A 17,444-nucleotide genomic window follows, 5' to 3' on the forward strand; every position below is an offset into this window, starting at 1 on the left:
AGTAGACAAAATATTGCTACTAACTATCTACCAACTTAAGTGGCATAAGTAAACTTAGTGTGTCTGGGTATTTAATTTTTGACATTTGAAAAGGATTTTTAAAAATTTTAGAAAGTTCAAGTTGTTTAGTTTTTAAAATTTTTTTCAAAGTTTATTATAAACGTCCTTTTAAAAAGCTTTTGAAAGTCCTTTTTTCTTAACTTAATATGAGAAAGCTTTTGAGATGTGCTTTTAAAACATGGCTTGCCTTCATTTTTTATATGATCATAATACCCAAGATTTTTATACAAAAAGAAATTGCATGCAAGTTTTTGATAGGTCAAGTTAATAAAAATTCAGTTCCCAATTTTTTTTAAAAAATATTGTAACAAGATATTATATAGACTAAATAATTAATCATGTTAATTTTTAATATTAATATTATTGAATTATTTACATAATATTTGTTCAACATGTCAAACTTTATATATTTTATCCTTATTATTTAATACAAATGAATATTAATGAATGTTGAATTATTTATTATATAATTTTTTTGATATTAAACTTTATATTTTTATTCTTATTATTTAACATATTAAATTTTATGTTATTTTAATTTTTTTCACATTTTTAAACATTTCTAGTATATTACATTTATATAAAAAAATTATAAATTATAATAAATCAATGTACTTTTTCGTCATTGCATATTCAAAAGCATAAATTATCATTAATCTAAACAAATTTTAGTTTAATAAACTAATTTTTTAAAATTTATATTCAAATATAAATTTCAATACAACAATTAATTTTTATCAAATAAACTTTTAATAAATGAACTTTTGACAAATTAAAAATTAAACACATATTTAAACTAGTAACAGCTTTAAGTATGGTCTATTTCTTGTATTCAGCCAAAAAAAAAAATCTTACCTTTTTTATTTTCTAACGTGACTTTCGAAAAAAAAATACTAACATGATTTTTTTTAATAATTCACGCATCTCGTACTCTATAAAAAAATTCTAAGTACATTTATATTCAATTAGCAACTAGTTAAATATAGGCAAGCATATAAATTTGTATATTTATAAACATTTATATCTTGAATTAACATTTGTATTGTATAATTTTTTATCAAAAAAGGAATTTATCTAACAAGACAATTAATTTACGGTACTCTTTTAGGGAAAAAAAATATTATAGGGAAGACAAACCATCTACCGCATTATGTCTTTTTTACCCCTTTGAGATCAGACATTACATAATGCAAGACTCAAAAACAAAAACAAAAAAACAAAAAATAATCAGACCAGTAAAGTTATTGTATTTTGAATGTTTAGCCTCATGCCTGCATTTTTTTTTTTTTTGGGGGCTGAATTAATAAGAAGTGATTCCATAAACAAGAGTTACATAGTGTTCTCTCAAAAAGTAAGCTTCTTTCATCCTCCTCCATCTCTACGCACTATGAGGGAGAATGATATCCAAATTTATGATATGCCACCACCTGATTGTAAGAAGCTTTTGTATGCTGATATGACCAAAATGATCTTTTCGCACGGTTTTTCTTTCATGGCTTTGTATTAAAAAAGGAGGGAGAGAGAGAGAGAGAGAGAGAGATACAGCTTTACTTGGACATATCCTGAACACGTTAGGCTATTAGCTAGAGAATAGGCACATCTAACAAAGTCCCCATATGCAAAAATAAAATTTACAGAGACCAATTCCTACTAGTAAGTCTCTAGTAATTAGATTGATGGCCTGAACATAATCTGACGAGAACTCCACCTTCTTGAATCCTTTTTTTCCAGCAAAGTCTGAGTCCGTGGATGATTCCTTAGATTTCTGTGATTGCCAAAGGGAGAGGTTCAGTTTTGTCACAGAAAGCCAAAATCCAACTCCATTAGCCTTCCTAATCACTCCCCCGCAAGTGCTATGACCATACTGGTCCACAAATCCACCAGTTTCCAGTATAATGGACTCACCAGCTGAAGCAATATGATGCTGTACTTGTTTTCTTCCTTCAGGTTTCAGCTTGCAAGAATGCATCATTTGAAAGTCCTGCTGGCCAAAAATAAAAAAAAGGACAAAGATAAGTCCAGCTAGAGCACTTCCAACATGTAAGCGTATGTTTGGTTTTTAATTTATAAAAAGTTTACTTGATAAAAATTAATTTAATAAAAATCAATTGTTATAATGAAATTTTTTTTGGATATATTTTTTTAAAAGTCAATTTGATACACTAAAAATTATTTGAATTATAATGGTGAAATGTATTTTTGAATACACAATTACCAAAAAGAACATTAATTCATAATAATTTATAACTTTTATTATACAAATGTAATATATTTAAAATATTTTAAAAGTGTGATAAAAATTTTAAATAACATAAAATTTAATTTATAATGCTAAAAACTTGATCTCTAATTATTTATATTTTTTAATTTTAAAAAATGTGATAAAAATTTATAATTTTTATTATACATTAACGTTAAAAATTAACATAATTAATTATTTAATTTATAATGCTAAAAACTTGATATCAAATTATTATTTAAATGATAATTATATTTTTAATAAATTAACTATTTTTAAATAAAACAATAAGATATTAAACTCAAGATAATATATTCAAATAAGATTTTACTTTTTAAATTCACTTCTCAAAAGTAACAAAATGAAGCTTTAAAAAAAACATATTTAACTCATCCCAAAAAGACTTTTAAAAAATACATTTAATCTTATTAAACTATACCCAAACAACTATTCATATTCCAAAAGTGAGAAAATGCTTTTGGCATGTAAAAATTTCTTTCCATTTTTCTTACACTAGCTGACAGACTCTTAAGCTACGTTTGGTTCAAAGGGAGGGGAGAGATAAATCCCTCCAATTTGGGGGGGGGGTTTGTAGGGAAATTTTCCCTCCCCTCCTCTCCCCTTCTTCCCAAACAAACAAGCCCTAAGTAAATGCATCAAATTCTCCTCTTCACTGCAAAAAAATAAGACCTCTTCTCTTGATTTATGCCTGCAATGTCTACTCTTCTTTCTATTTTTTTTTTTCCAGATTTATGGTTTCTTTTTTTAATTTCAATTTGCATACCTCATACAATTTTATCAAAACGAATTCATGAAACCATAATAATTAGTAAATAATTACAAAGATATGGAGGGACGTTCAAAGCTTTCCAAAATTTAAAAATATAAAATGATATATCAACCTGCAATAAGTAAAAAAAAAAATGATGATGCTGTATATAAACAAAAATTGCTTTCTAAATAATTGATCAGTATTAATACGCACTGAGTTACCTAAGAATCAATCTCTCTCGTCAGTGAAAATAGTACATGAGTCGTCGTTAGGAGCTCCCATCTAAATCTTGAATAATTAAAATTGAACATTTTAAAAATTAGCCATTTGTATCTCAACAAAATAAAATAATTAATGAAGCGATTTTCTAAGTAATGGACATTGTTGAAGTAGAAAGCAAAGAATCCTTGTAACTAAAATTAAGAGATTACTTGTATCTTCCTTGTGTTTACAAGAAAAGGTTGCTTCAAAGCCACTAGCGGCGGGCAACAGAACTTGAAGACCTCATTTTCTCTCGAGTCAGTATTCCATAGGAATGAGCCACCGTCAGTATAATCAAACAGTCATGAATGGCTTTCTATTACTGTACACTTGATTCTGAAAGTTTTCAACTTTTAAGTTGTTTCAATTTCTCAAGAACCTGTTTCATCGATGGCCGAATAGAAAGCGTCTCCACTGTGCAGACTAACGCAACTTTTAAAAGCCCCAACAGTTTCTCCTCAGGTCCTGCTTCCCTCAAAGCAGGTGAGAACAGTTCAGAAGAACGACCTTCAGTCATTAGCAACTTAGCCCACGAGACAATATTGAACCCATTTCCATATTCAGAAAAAGATGGATCGAGAGACTTTCTTCCAGACATTAATTCTAGTAACACAACACCAAAGCTATAAACATCTGCCTTGTCTGAAACCCTGCAAGTGGTGGCATATTCAGGCGCAACATACCCAAATGTGCCTGCCACATCAGTTGTGGCGTGGGTCTCATATACCTCCATGAGTCTAGCCAATCCAAAATCTGAGAGGTAGGCATTGCAATCCTCGTCCAGTAAGATGTTGCTAGGCTTGATGTCACGATGAACTATACGAGGAACGCAGGAGTAATGAAGGTAAGCTATGGCCTCTGCTATGTCTATTGCTATCTTGTAGATAATTGGCCACATGTTTTTATCTGAATTGTTGTGTATGAACGTTTCAAGGTTCCCACCTGAAAGGTAGTTGTATATCAAGAACATTTCGGCCTCTCCTACGTAGTAGCCAATCAGAGTGACAAGGTTTTTATGTCGGATTATCCCTAAGGTTCTTATCTCTCTCTCAAACTGTTGAATGCCTTGGAATCTCCCTAAAGACAACCTCTTTATGGCAACAAGGAAACCAGGGGATAGTTCAGCCTTGTAAGTAGACCCAAACCCACCAGTTCCAATTAGATTTTGGAGGCTGAAATTTCCTGTGGCTATGACAATGTTATCGTAACTGAGTTCAATTGGAACATCTTGGAAGGTCACTAACAGCCTGCTTCGAAGGCTACTGAGCCGACCAAACTTGTACCTTCCAAAAGTGATCACCAAAACTATACCCAGTACACAGAGAACCATGAAGACTGAAGAGACCACAGCTATTATTACTATCTTCAATTTTTTTGGTCTATGCCTATTTTGGACTTCAACAGGAATTGGGAGAGAAGTAGGGGAGGCAGAGTATGGATCAGGGCATGAATGCAGGTGTACATTCCCCTTGTAGGAGTCACAATCACTAGGGTGAAAAAGATGGGGAATATGACCAGACAGGTTGTTGAAAGAAACATCAAAATCAACAAGACAGGAAAGAGTGGAAAAGGATGAAGGTATTTCCCCATTGAGCCTGTTGTGATCTAGCAACAGAGTTTCAAGAGTCGTGGCGCTTGTCAAACTTGCAGGAATAGTGCCACTAAGAGCATTGTGAGATAGATCCAAAACAACAAGGGGAGCCAATTGACCAAGTTGAAAAGGGATTTCTCCAGTTAAATTGTTTCCTCCTAAAAGCAGCCATTTCATGTCTTTCAGGTTTCCCAATTGATCAGGCAGAAAGCCAGTAAGTTTGTTCCCTCTCAAATCAAGGCGTTGGAGCATTGCATAGTCACCAATATGCGGATCAATTGAACCCCTAATCTGGTTGTACGCAGCCTCAAACTCTGTCAACTGCAAACAGTCAAGAAGCAATTTTTGGGAATTCCCACCTGAGAGCTGGTTCACACTCAAGTTAACCTTTAACATCTTGAGATCATTACAGTTTGAAACCAGATGATATGGTAGAGGTCCACTGAACTTGTTATTATTCATTGATAGCTTGTAGGAAATCTTACTGTCTGCAGTATCTCCTAGTGAGAATGAAGGTAAAGATCCCGTAAAGCTGTTCCAGCTGAAATCATGGTTAATGACAACATCATCTTCTGAACCTGATCCAGTGAGAGCACCCATCAAAGATCTCCAAACTAGAATATCAACATGTGCATCACCTGGGATTCTGATTAAATCACAGCTTGCCTTCCCAAATCCTGGAAGTATGCCAGATAGGTTATTCCAGCTGACGTTGAAGTACATCATACATGGAACTTGAAGCTGCTTTGAAGGAAGATACCCCACTAAATTGTTAGAGCTCAAGTCAAGGAAAGTTAAATTTCTGCACATCCCCAAGGTTTCTGGTATGCCCCCAATAATATAATTCTCTGCCAAGTTGAGTACTCTCAGCGAGCATGAATCTGTCCAGCCCCTAGGCAACCGTCCGCCAAGATTCGCTCTTGGTGCCCATAAAACCTCTAAACTTGAAAGCAACAACACCTGTGGAGGAATGTTTCCAACAAAAGCATTGAATTCTCCTCTGAAGCTATTCACCAAGCTCTTATTAGGGGAAGCATGATCGTTTAAATCAGTCAACACAAGCACTGACAGTTTCCGGCAGTTGCCTATCTCTTTTGGGATCCTTCCCGTGAGACTATTTCTAGAGACATCTAGCAGTCTGAGTTCCGTAATAGACCCAATCCCGGAAGGGACACTTCCTTCCAAGATATTCCCATCGAGTAAAAGCGTCCTCAAATTTCTGCATTTCCCGATTTCGGAGGGGATTTTGCCTGTAAAGAAGTTGTGGGACAGCTTCAAATGATTCAAAAATTCAAAGGCAGTATTGAAACTACCTACAATTGAACCGGAAAGCTGATTATTCGACAAGTCAATGACGCTAGCATTTCCAGAGCCAACCAATTTACTGGGCATAGAACCGGACAATGCATTATTAGAGAGGTTAAGAATGCGAAGAGATGGAAGATAACTTATTTGGCTAGGGATCCTCCCAGAAAAATTGTTTCCTTGAAGCTCAAGAACCTCGAGAAACCGAAGTTTCCCCAGACTCTCTGGGATCTCACCGGAGAACATATTGAGGGGAATGGACAAAACTCGAAGCTCAGACATGTCTCCAATGGAAGAAGCGAGCTTGCCGCCGCGAAGTCCAGTCAAGTTCAAAGCAATAACTCTGCCAGAAAGCCTATTCTCGCAGGTGACGCCGTGCCATTGACAGTAACTTTCAGAAGACTCCATACTCCATCCAGAGAGAAGGTCCGAAGATTCGGAAGAGACAGAGTCCTTGAAGCTGAGAAGGGACAATGCATCGCTAGGGACCGAAGTAGCAATAGCTTCTGAGCAATGGGCGGTGAAGAGAAAGACAAAGGCAAGAAAAAGAAGAGTAAGAAGAAGAGCCATATTCGATCCGGGAAGAAAGCAATTCGGCCTTTTCAAATACTAATTTATCAGTCAATCAATCATGGTAGCCAGATTCTCGATACCGCTTAGATCTCTCCCCAATGACGAGTTCTCCACCGGCCAAAAAACAGCAGCGAAGAATGACGGCGGCGCCGGCAGTGACTAGAAGTGAAAAGGGAGTGCTTGTGTCAACTGTCAAGAGTAGCAGAGTCAAAAGAGAAGAAGACAAAGGTGCAAGAGTGAGGCGGAGACTGTCCCAGTGGCTAAAAACCGAATTAAAGTTGAAAAGCCAACCCTGATTTACAGAAAATAACTAAACATGAAACTATTACCTCATGACCAGAGTCTGAATGAGATTCCACTCTTTGCCGCTGAGATTTCTGAGTTTCGTCGTTCAGTTTTGAATCTTCCTTAGTCGAGATTGGTTTCGGGAAAAGGTTAGGGGCGCCACATCATCATCATCATCATCATCATCATTAATTGCATGAATCCTTAACTGATACGAAAAAAAATTTAATTAGTTTTTCTTATTTTAAATTAAATTTTATAATTCATTTTATTTTAACTAAACCCTGATGGTTTGATCTATTAAATTTGTTAATTCTTGAGAATTAAAATCTTGAAATTTTTTTCTTTCAAAAGATAATTAAAAACTTGAAATTAATGTGGACACCACATGGAGTGCCGTCTAAACATTTTTTGTCAAATAAAATGACTTTAAACATCAAAGTTAATGATAAAAGTAAAATTTATTTGGTTTACATGTTTAGGGGAGACATTCACCCAAAATTAATTTTAAGACATCAGCTGTCCCTAATACTTCAAGTACAAAAGTAACATTTAATTCTTTTTTTAATTCATGTACCTCTTATATCTTTGAAAAAAATTAAGGAATAAGGTGCAATTTTGTCATCAAACTATTTTCAAAAGAGCAATATCATATTTAAACTATTCATCATAGTAATGTTCTCCCTAAATTAATTAAATTGAAGTGATGTTATTTCCGCTGTTTAAAAATCATAAACATTCGTTAATTATAACTCGTAAAACTCACTTTTTATTATATCTCTTTAGTTAACGGATGTTTATAATATTTAAACAGCGAGAGTAACATTGTTTTGATTTAAAAAAGATTAATAAGAATATTGCTATGATGAGTAGTTTAAAGGTAATATTGCTTTTCTAAAAATAATTTAAAACAAAATTGCACCTTAACCAAAAATTAAGTACATATGTAGGAGCAACAATGACAAGTTAAATATATGCAAGTAAACCAATAAAGATTAGTCAAGATGGTAAATGTTTAACAAATAACTTACAAAATTGTAGGATTAAATTCCATTGTCGATGTGAAGATTTTATTGATAGGGCGCTTCTATGACTATGAAAACTCTTTGAACTTAGAGACATAAAATACCCTAGCCTTAGTAACCGACAAAACCCTAAAACTCAACTCACCCAATTTTTTTTTTCAATGAAATATACATACATACATACATACATACATACATACATACATATATATATATAAGTAGTTTTTTATTACACACAAGAGCCATTCTATTAAAAACAATCATGTTTGAAACACAATTGAATATTAAATATAAACACCCTAATTGAGAGGGATTCAAGCATTCTAAGGAACTAAACTCTTTCATTAGAGCCAATGCTCATTGGTAATATTTGTAATTTGTTGGTAGTTATACACAAACATAATTACAGGGATATGGAAATTTAAAGCTTTAACCTGCAATATATACATAAATGGAAGATATAAAAACATTTAACTGGCGTCAAAAATATTCAAGTATTTTCCATATTTCAATATGATGTTGACTTGGCATTTGGATGTATTTCATACGAGAGTGACATAAACCATAAAATATATACCAAATGGCATCATTTTTATATTACATCAAGCCCAGTGCAAATTGTGTCTGGGCTGACACCTCATAGAAAACCAACAAGCATTAAATGAAACATGAGTCAAAAAAAAAAAAAACAATATGTCAATTCACAACACATAACAAAGTTTTATAATATCAAATAGCCGTTAATATTTCCAACAAAAAAACCACATTACTTGATCAAAATTAAATTTACAATGAACAAATTTAAAACATTTCTAGAAACTTAGGAAGCATCTCTAAACCCAAGAATAAAAAGTTCATCATCCTTAAGCAGAACAACTAGATGGGATCTTAGACATAATGCGTTTCCACATTAAATGCCCCATCGTGGATTTGGAATCAAAACCTGGGCTTTGGTCATCATCTTCATCTTGAGGCTTTCACAACAGAAATGGAAGTCCTTCCTTGTGGCTATAGCAGTAAATAACCTGAAAAAAAGGCTCTCCACCATTTGAACACTATCTAAGTAGCTTACATTCCAAGTTTCGAGAGAAGCCGACGCCATCTTGGAGTTTCCTCATCAAAAATATAGGTCAATGGCGATATGAGAACTCCACTGCCGCCAATCTGCATCGAATGGATCGAGTCAATGTAAAACTAAACTGACAGATTTGGATCCTCCAAGGTTCGGACACTCAATTCAACAAAGCAAGCATTGCAGTAATATGTCATACAGAATGACAAAAAGTTCTGAGAAGATCCAACAGATTAAAGATGAAGCTCATAACCCCTTTGCCAAAGACCATAAAACTCGTATTACTGTTCAAAACAGCGGTAAAGAGCAGCTGGATTTACCAAAATAATGGTAAACCGGCACTGGTCCACGCAAAATTCATATAGATTAAAGTACGTCTCCATATGTGCTATAGAAATTGTGTCATCTAAAGCGATACCTTCAGGTGAGGATGGAAAATTACAACTCTAGATGCCAGAGGACATGTAACGGACATGATTTAAATACACCTCCCTTGTCTATCCATTCAAACACCCAACATCCCAATAAAGACAGTGAAAGAAAATTGGAGGTCCTATGGATGGACTCACCGCTCTCAGTTGCTGTATAGACTTGTATAGTTCTTTTTTCGGCACACATATGACAATGGCATAGTAGTCTGCTGATACCTTCCCATCACGTTTGCAGAAAACAGGACTTATAGTAGGTCCCTGTAGATAATCAATCAAGTGCAACTCTTTAAATTGAGAGAGTTATGGTTAAAAACATAACGTTACTCATAGTTACGACAGCAGAGTATGAAAAAAGTTTGCGATTACAAAATGTAAATGCCAGAGGGATATGTTCCCTCCTGCTATCCCAAATGATACAAGCACAAGGGTTGGATTATATTGTACTCAATATCATACCTGCAAACCAGATAAGGATGGCTGACTCAATATTCTCTCAGCCACTTCCTCTGCACTACTTCCTCTCATGTTTGCAGTAACCTGTCAAGTATGGCATCAGAAAATGGGATAGAAGAGCCCAAAAAAAAGTCAAACAGATTTACGAGAAACGGATTATAAATTTGATGTATGCACCGTGAACTGTCCAAGTGCCCTCAGATGTGCTTCCAATCTTTCAAGTATCTCATGAGTTGTCTCCAGAACTCCTTTCCTTTGCATCATGGATTTCCTGCTTGCAATAAGGGCAGCCTGAAAAACATTCAATTGCACAAATGAGATAAGCCTGATATATGCCATTGCTGAAGCGGTTGCCTGGTGCATGCAATTTGCAAAGGAAATTGTGCTAAGAGAAGACAATTGTTAACCTGACTTTCCAACACAGTTCCTCCTTCAATTTCTTTCAAGTTGTTTTCTCTCAGCGTGGTCCCACTACTCACAAGGTCCAATATAGCATCAGCTATTCCCATCTAATTAAGAGCAAGAAATATTATAGATAAATATCACGTGGCAAATGGCTTTAACATCACTTTGAATTATTTAAGAACAGCAGTTAGTTACATTATGTTAGCTCACATACAAAGATACAAGATAAATGAACAAAGGATTATCAAATTATACCATCATCTATGTCATCCCTAAATATTAGGAGCATGTTTCCTTATTTTTACACATAGACATAGTGTTAGATCACTACTCATTAAGCTATAGAACAAATTTATGGCATCTATCAACAACCACTAAGTTTAACCAGCAACCAACAGTAACCCCCAACAAGAAAATAGTTATAACACAGAGTAGTTGAAGAAAATAAATTTTTCAATAGAAGTACAAGCAATCTCTCACCGCAGGTGCTGCTTCCAGTGCTCCATCAGCAGTAGAAAAAAACACATGTTTGATCCCATTCTCTCTCATAAATTTAGGACCTAGCTGAAAGGAACAAGATCATGATTCACTTTTTATGAAAAGATGGCAGAAGGAAATCTAGCAAAAATGAAAATCCTAGTAACATTGAATGAAACTCATACATAGGTGAATCCAGTAGCAACACGCAGAGGCCTTTCTTCTGTCCATTGAGGCATTTGTGCAAGCTCCTTCAGTGAATTTATATTTTCAAAAATTCCATATTGGGGAATCTGAAACAAGAGATGGTCAAGATGACTTGAAATAAAGCCAATAACGGAAGCAGCATGTGGCAGTAGGCCAAAACAAAATTTTAACTCACTGCAATGGATAAACGGCAATCTCCATATTCCAGAGCCTCATGTACAAGTATAAGATCTTCATCCCCCTGGTACATGTAAATCTTAAGATTAATATTTTGTGATAATCCAAAATGCAAGACATGACACAAGTACAATAAGTTAAGGGAGTGATAACTATAGAAATGTTGTTGATTCAACCATCAAGGGAAAGTATAATAACTATGGCCTCTCTATGGTGTTTAGCTCTTGGTGCTCTTTTTAAAAGGGAGTGATACACGTAGAAGGAGAAGAGAGACTAAGAAAGTAGTGATATCGTTCACTAGACACCGATTACATCTCTGAGGACCCTATTTATAGAGATATTGAGTATATTCCCAAACTACTTTTCTATGCATAATTACCTTACTATTCCTAATTCTCGTGTATCAGGGAATGTCTTCATTAGATATGCAAAGAGATTGGGCGCTTTGCTGCATTGAAAAGGGGATGGAAATGTGCTATGTTTCTTTTGTTCCAACAAAATGTTCTTCTTTATATTAAACCACATACAACCATTAGGGGACAAAAAAATCAGCATCAATTACCAAAATAATATAGTAGCATCTAAAAGAACGCACAAGGGAAACCTAAAACTGGAAAACAGTCAAGTCTTTATGCTTCAGGAGTCAGAAGAAAAAAATATGGATATTAAATGTAATCTCAAACTGGGAAGCACATTTAGTTAGAAACACATCAGGAAGCCTAACTTAAATCAACCATTTATATATCATTGTATATTTGAACACACCTGACCATATTCGCTGATTGTATCAAGACCCACAATACCAAGGTCAAGATCTCCTGATAACAATTTTCTTACTATATCTTTCGGCCTCTGAAACCAAACTTCCAAGTTGGAGAGCTGCAGAATTAAAAAACAAAAACAGATTTATGACCATTGAACTGGTCTGGCCTATAAGGAAAATAGCATTTATAAGTACTATTAAACACATGATATGAAAACGGTGAGAATAGTTGGCACGTGTTTTTACCAGCACGTCAGATGCTGGGTCAGTCTAAGAAAAGGAAGCAAAGAAAGGGCACAGATGACATGGAAAATATAACCAGTGTATATGCCTTCGGACTATATTGGCCATGCAGGTGCAATGATTTCAGCAATGTTTGATAAAAGTAAAAGAAAAAAAAAATCCAGATCATGGTCTCCATGTTCACCAAGGATGAAATGCCAGCAACTAGCCTATGAGTTTTCATGGCATTTAATTCAAGGGAATACCATACAACAATAACAACAACAAGAAGCCTTTATCCTACTAGGTGGGGTCGGTTACATAGATTACAAGACATCATTATGCTCTATCATTTACCAAGCTTTTAAAAATATTATTAATTAAGAGATCGTGTTCAACAACTTTCAAGAATGTTTTCTTAGACCTTCCTCTACCCCTCTTAATAGGGCTTAAAGTTATATGTTCCACTTTTCTCACTGGTACCTCCCAAGGTCTTCTTTGTACATGTCCAAACCATCTCAAATGATTTTCTATCATTTTTTTCTCAATAAGTGCTACCCTCACTTTTTCGCGTACGTACTCATTTCGAACTTTATCTTTACGTGTATATTCGCACATCCATCGTAACATTCCCATCTCTGTGACTCCAACTTTATGCTATTGCTGCCCTGTTAAAGCCCAGCATTCACTACTATATAACAGCCGATCTAATAGCAATATGATAAAACTTTCCTTTAAGTTTATTAGGCACCTTACAGTCGTAAATAACTCCTAAAGCTTTTCTCCAATTAAACCACCCAACTTGAATCTTATGTGAAATATCCCCACTGATTTCACCATCATTTTGAATAAGGCTCTCAAATATCTAAACTTTTTCACTTGAGATATAATTTGATCTCCCAATTTTATTTCCAAATTACTATCAACTAGTCTCTTATCAAATTTACAATATAAATATTTCGTCTTACCCCTATTCATACGGAAACCTTTCAACTTCAATATTCTCCTCTATAACTCAAATTTACAATTAATCTCTTCTCTTGTCTCTGCTATAAGAACTATATCATCTACGAAAAGCATACATTTGAGAATTTTCCCTTGAATATGCTCCGTCAAAACACTTAGGACCAAGTTAAATAGATAAGGACTCAAAAATAATCCTTGATGTAGTCCAATTTTTATAGAAAAGTGCTTTGTTTGACCAATAGACGTTCTTATACTAGTTTTTATCTCCTCATACATATCTTGTATAACTTTAGTATAAGCAATCCATACTCCCTTCTTTTTCAAGGCTTTCCAAAGCACTTCTCTTAGTATACAATCATAAGCTTTTTCCAAATCAATAAAAATCATGTGTAAATCTTTATCTTTACAACGATACTTTTTCATTAATCCTCTTAATAGATAAATCGCCTCTGTAGTCAATGTACCTGGCATAAAACCAAACTGATTCTCAGAAATACTTGTCTCTAATCTCAACCTATGCTCAATTACTTTCTCTCACAATTTCATTGTATAGCTCATGAGTTTAATCTCTCTATAATTAGTACAATTTTAAATATCCCATTTATTTTTGTAAATAGGAATTAATGTACTTTTCCTCCAGTCGTCAGGCATTTTCTTGGACCGTAAAATCACATTAAATAACTTAATTAAACATCGTACCCCTTCTTCACCAAAACATTTTCACATTTCAATAGATATACAATCAAGTCCGTTGGCTCTCCCATTTGCCATTTTCTTAAGAGCTTCCTTTATCTCTTTATCACTTATTATTTGATAGAATGACAAATTTTGTTCTCCTTTACGAGTTACTAAATCCTCCAAGTTACTAGACGAACCCTCTCCATCATTGAAAAGTTTAGAAAAGTAAGTCTCCCATCTGTTTTTAATTTCATCGTCTATAACTAAAATTATTCCCTCTTCATCCTTTATACACCTTACCTGTTTTAGATCTCTTGATTTTTTTTCCAACTCTTAGCAATCTTATAAATGTTTTGTTCCCTTCTTTTATCTCAAAACTCTTATAAAATTCTTCAAAAGCTTTAGAACGAGCTTCACTCATAGCTCTCTTAGACGGAGTGAATACCACAATTCAAGGGAATACCGGAGACGGAGAAAATTAGAATTTGCAGATAGATGCTCCTTCATGAATTATACAAAGTAATTGAAGGTTTTTGATGAATAAGAAGAGGTTAGTAAACCAACTGCTATTATGAGAATCCTCATCTTACAGTGTTGTCCATTCCATTTATAAAATCATTTCCAGGATGGGAAGACAAGACCTGAAATCGCCAGAGCAACCTTGGCATGCAAAAGAGCATTGCACGATTTAAATTTGACAGTAAAATTTGTACCCTAGCCTAATAACACCTTCAAATTCATAAATACTCGATATTAATGAGGACATCACTACTAAACAGCAGGAGCAGCCAGTACAACAAAAATCATCAGCAATAGAATAAGTCCACTAACACTTTAGAGTTCATACGATGGTATAAATAAAAATCAAGAAAGAAATGCAAACGCCATCATTATCCATCACTCATTGTGATGCCTCTTTTTAAGGCTTACATAAACAAGCTCTTTAGATGAATTGCTTCAAAATTAGAGTACTAGACTCAGAAGGGGAAAGAAGAGGGAAAATTGAAGAATGTGAAGATCATGACATCTAGGGAAAAATCTTAATATTTATACATGGGCAAATGCAGGCATGCATGGGCTCCATATGGTAGGAGGGAACTCAAACTAAATGGAACGCATTATGTCAGGATCGTTAACTGAAGAAGATTAAAACCATAAAATGCACCAAATCAAGGGCAAAGAGAAACACACCTGAGGAATTTCAGCAACATACTGTCTGGGATTAACTTGTTTAACTGACAATTGACAATCCTTTGCAAGATAGATCATCCAAAAAAAAAAAAATTGTCAGATTTTACTTTTGCAAGAGATTGATGGGTAAGGAGACGACAATGCGCAAACTTGAATGTACACTAGCTTCTATCTTTATCTTCTCTCACTTTTTTTAATGACAAGTGCCAAGTATTACTAGACCACATAGGAATATAAAACTTTAAAGAAGAATATAAAACTTTGAAGAAATAAACACAAAGCATAAACCCAGATTCACACACACACACACACACACAACACTCTCTCTTATGACACTATTTGTACCCGATTCCCATATTTCCTTCCTGCTTCACAACTATTATGCATAGCATTTTCGAGGACTACAACTTAATAGAGAAATAGATGGAGATAGTAACATTACAAAATTGACAACAAAGCAAAACTAGCCTAATCTGTTTTCTGATTGAACAAAATATATAAGCTGTAGTTCAATTGCAAAATATGAAGACTCTGGAAGAAGCCCACCAAAGAAGAATAAGAAAATTACAAAAACAACTACAAAAAGAAAACTGGTTTTCCCGCATTTTTCTCATCAACCGTTAAGACCCCAGGAGCAGAAAATCCCAAGGTACCTTGAGAAGTTCAAGGGTATCAGCAGACATGCGACCTTTACTGGGCAAACCAAGACGAATCACTTGCCTCTCGGAATCTCTGCTTCCGGCGTTCCCATTGACGAAGGCAACCTGAGACTGAGACTGAGACTGCGAAGCGTAGCAGCGCGAAGTGGGAGATCTGAGTGAAATGTGGAAAGACATGGTTGAGAAACGAGGCTGGGTCGACAACCCCCACATAGCGACGGCCATTACAGAAGGAGGCTGGAGCTGGAGATGGGGATGATGGTTGATGATGACGCAGAGACCTGGTGAGAAGACAGAAACGGCGCCGTCTGGAAAGATGCGGAAGATTCCTTCGGGGAAAGATGATTGATATCTTCTTTTTGTGGTTTGTACTATGTAAACATGAATAATAGTAGAACAAGGTTAGTCGCTATAGTCTGTATTCGTGAACCAAGTGGCCTAATGGCTAATGCATTATGCAGAGAGATTTTTCTGTGGTAGTGTGGAAGGGAAAGGAAGTTTTCGGAGACTCGATCTCACTCAGTTCTGATTTTGATGGCAAATGACCATTTTTTTCCCTCTTTTTGGAAAGATGGTCGCAAAAGAAATTTTGGCCAACAAGAAAAGTTTGTTTTTTGTTTTGCTTCTTCACGCTCGTTTTTTATGTTGATAGAATTTTAATATAAGGCTAGGAAAGAGAGTTATTTATTAAGAAAGCCCAAAAAAATTTGAAAATACTCTCAAAAAATATTATCTGAAACAAAATAAAATTGTTGCCAAAAGTAACTGAAACATCCTTTTCCAAAATTTAAAAAAGGCAGCTGATTAAATAACTTGTTAACCTTATATAACTTTATTTGTTAATTCTATAACATAACTTTTTAATTACTTAACCTTACTTGTTAATCAATTATTTTAATTAATTTTAAAACAACACTTATTAATTTCATAACTTAACTTGTTACTATTATGATAAGACTTGTTCAATTTATTAACACAAAAGGCAACTAAAACACTTATTAATTATGTAACTTTATTTAATAATTCTACAATAGTACTTATTAATTGTCTATCATCACTTTGTTAAATAATACTTGATATCTTATTTGTTCAACATCAAAACCTATAATGAATTTATTACTTGTAAAATTATTATCTGAACGTGCAAAATATATAATATTATTTATTAATCAAATAACATTACTTATCAATTTACATTTCATCTCTAATTACAAATGAACAATCATTAAATACATTCCACTTCTACCTTCTTCTTAGATCATTGTTCCTATAAGGATACGTTTCCATTGATCTGATGAAAAAGACAAACTTTTCATGTTTGATGTGTGTCCATGTGTGGGGGGCGTTGACATGAGTTAACGCGGTCTAATTCGAGGCTTTAGTTCATGTTGTGGATTAAACATCTTTACGTTTGCCATTTGGTTTAACTAAGGAGCAATCGAAATCCACGTGAGTGGAAAATGAAAGGCCAGGAAACTAGGAACGGCCCTCCTTTGTCCACCGCTTGAATCAATTTAGACACTTATAGATTATAGATAACTAATTGCCTAAAAAAAAAATCCAAGAACTGAAGAATTTGGAATTAAAATTCATAAATCCAAGTAGACACACTTACATTCACCAGAATGAAGT

At 34.3% G+C, this 17,444-nt stretch overlaps 2 protein-coding genes across 7 annotated transcripts; both read right to left on the reverse strand.

The window, feature by feature from the left end:
* Positions 1–1,460: 1,460 nt before the first annotated feature.
* Positions 1,461–7,241, reverse strand: LOC129284753 (LRR receptor-like serine/threonine-protein kinase RPK2). 6 transcript variants are annotated; one of them, XM_054920213.1, is made up of 4 exons: positions 3,503–7,241; positions 3,293–3,359; positions 1,966–2,041; positions 1,462–1,825 (listed from the first exon to the last, which is right to left on the reverse strand). In XM_054920213.1, exon 1 carries the CDS (start codon positions 6,796–6,798, stop codon positions 3,679–3,681), a length of 3,120 nt encoding a protein of 1,039 aa, XP_054776188.1. In that variant the 5' UTR covers positions 6,799–7,241; the 3' UTR covers positions 1,462–1,825; positions 1,966–2,041; positions 3,293–3,359; positions 3,503–3,678. The 6 variants fall into 6 exon arrangements, with proteins under 6 accessions (XP_054776183.1, XP_054776188.1, XP_054776189.1 ...); XM_054920214.1 differs by having other exon boundaries at positions 1,966–2,044; XM_054920210.1 differs by having other exon boundaries at positions 1,462–2,041; positions 3,503–6,990; positions 7,131–7,230.
* A 1,570-nt stretch (positions 7,242–8,811) lies between these two features.
* On the reverse strand, positions 8,812–16,346 carry LOC129284958 (ATP phosphoribosyltransferase 2, chloroplastic-like). The gene is made up of 11 exons (XM_054920481.1): positions 15,807–16,346; positions 15,154–15,213; positions 12,099–12,212; positions 11,332–11,397; positions 11,135–11,242; positions 10,953–11,036; positions 10,475–10,576; positions 10,245–10,358; positions 10,071–10,151; positions 9,753–9,872; positions 8,812–9,275 (listed from the first exon to the last, which is right to left on the reverse strand). The coding sequence occupies exons 1-11, from the start codon at positions 16,035–16,037 to the stop codon at positions 9,180–9,182; spliced, it is 1,176 nt and encodes a 391-aa protein (XP_054776456.1). The 5' UTR covers positions 16,038–16,346; the 3' UTR covers positions 8,812–9,179.
* Between the last annotated feature and the right edge of the window lie 1,098 nt (positions 16,347–17,444).

This window comes from Prosopis cineraria, unplaced genomic scaffold (genome assembly GCF_029017545.1).
Source record: "Prosopis cineraria cultivar Desert tree isolate PC_DT_omini unplaced genomic scaffold, ASM2901754v1 PC11, whole genome shotgun sequence".
Classification (NCBI taxonomy): domain Eukaryota; kingdom Viridiplantae; phylum Streptophyta; class Magnoliopsida; order Fabales; family Fabaceae; genus Prosopis; species Prosopis cineraria.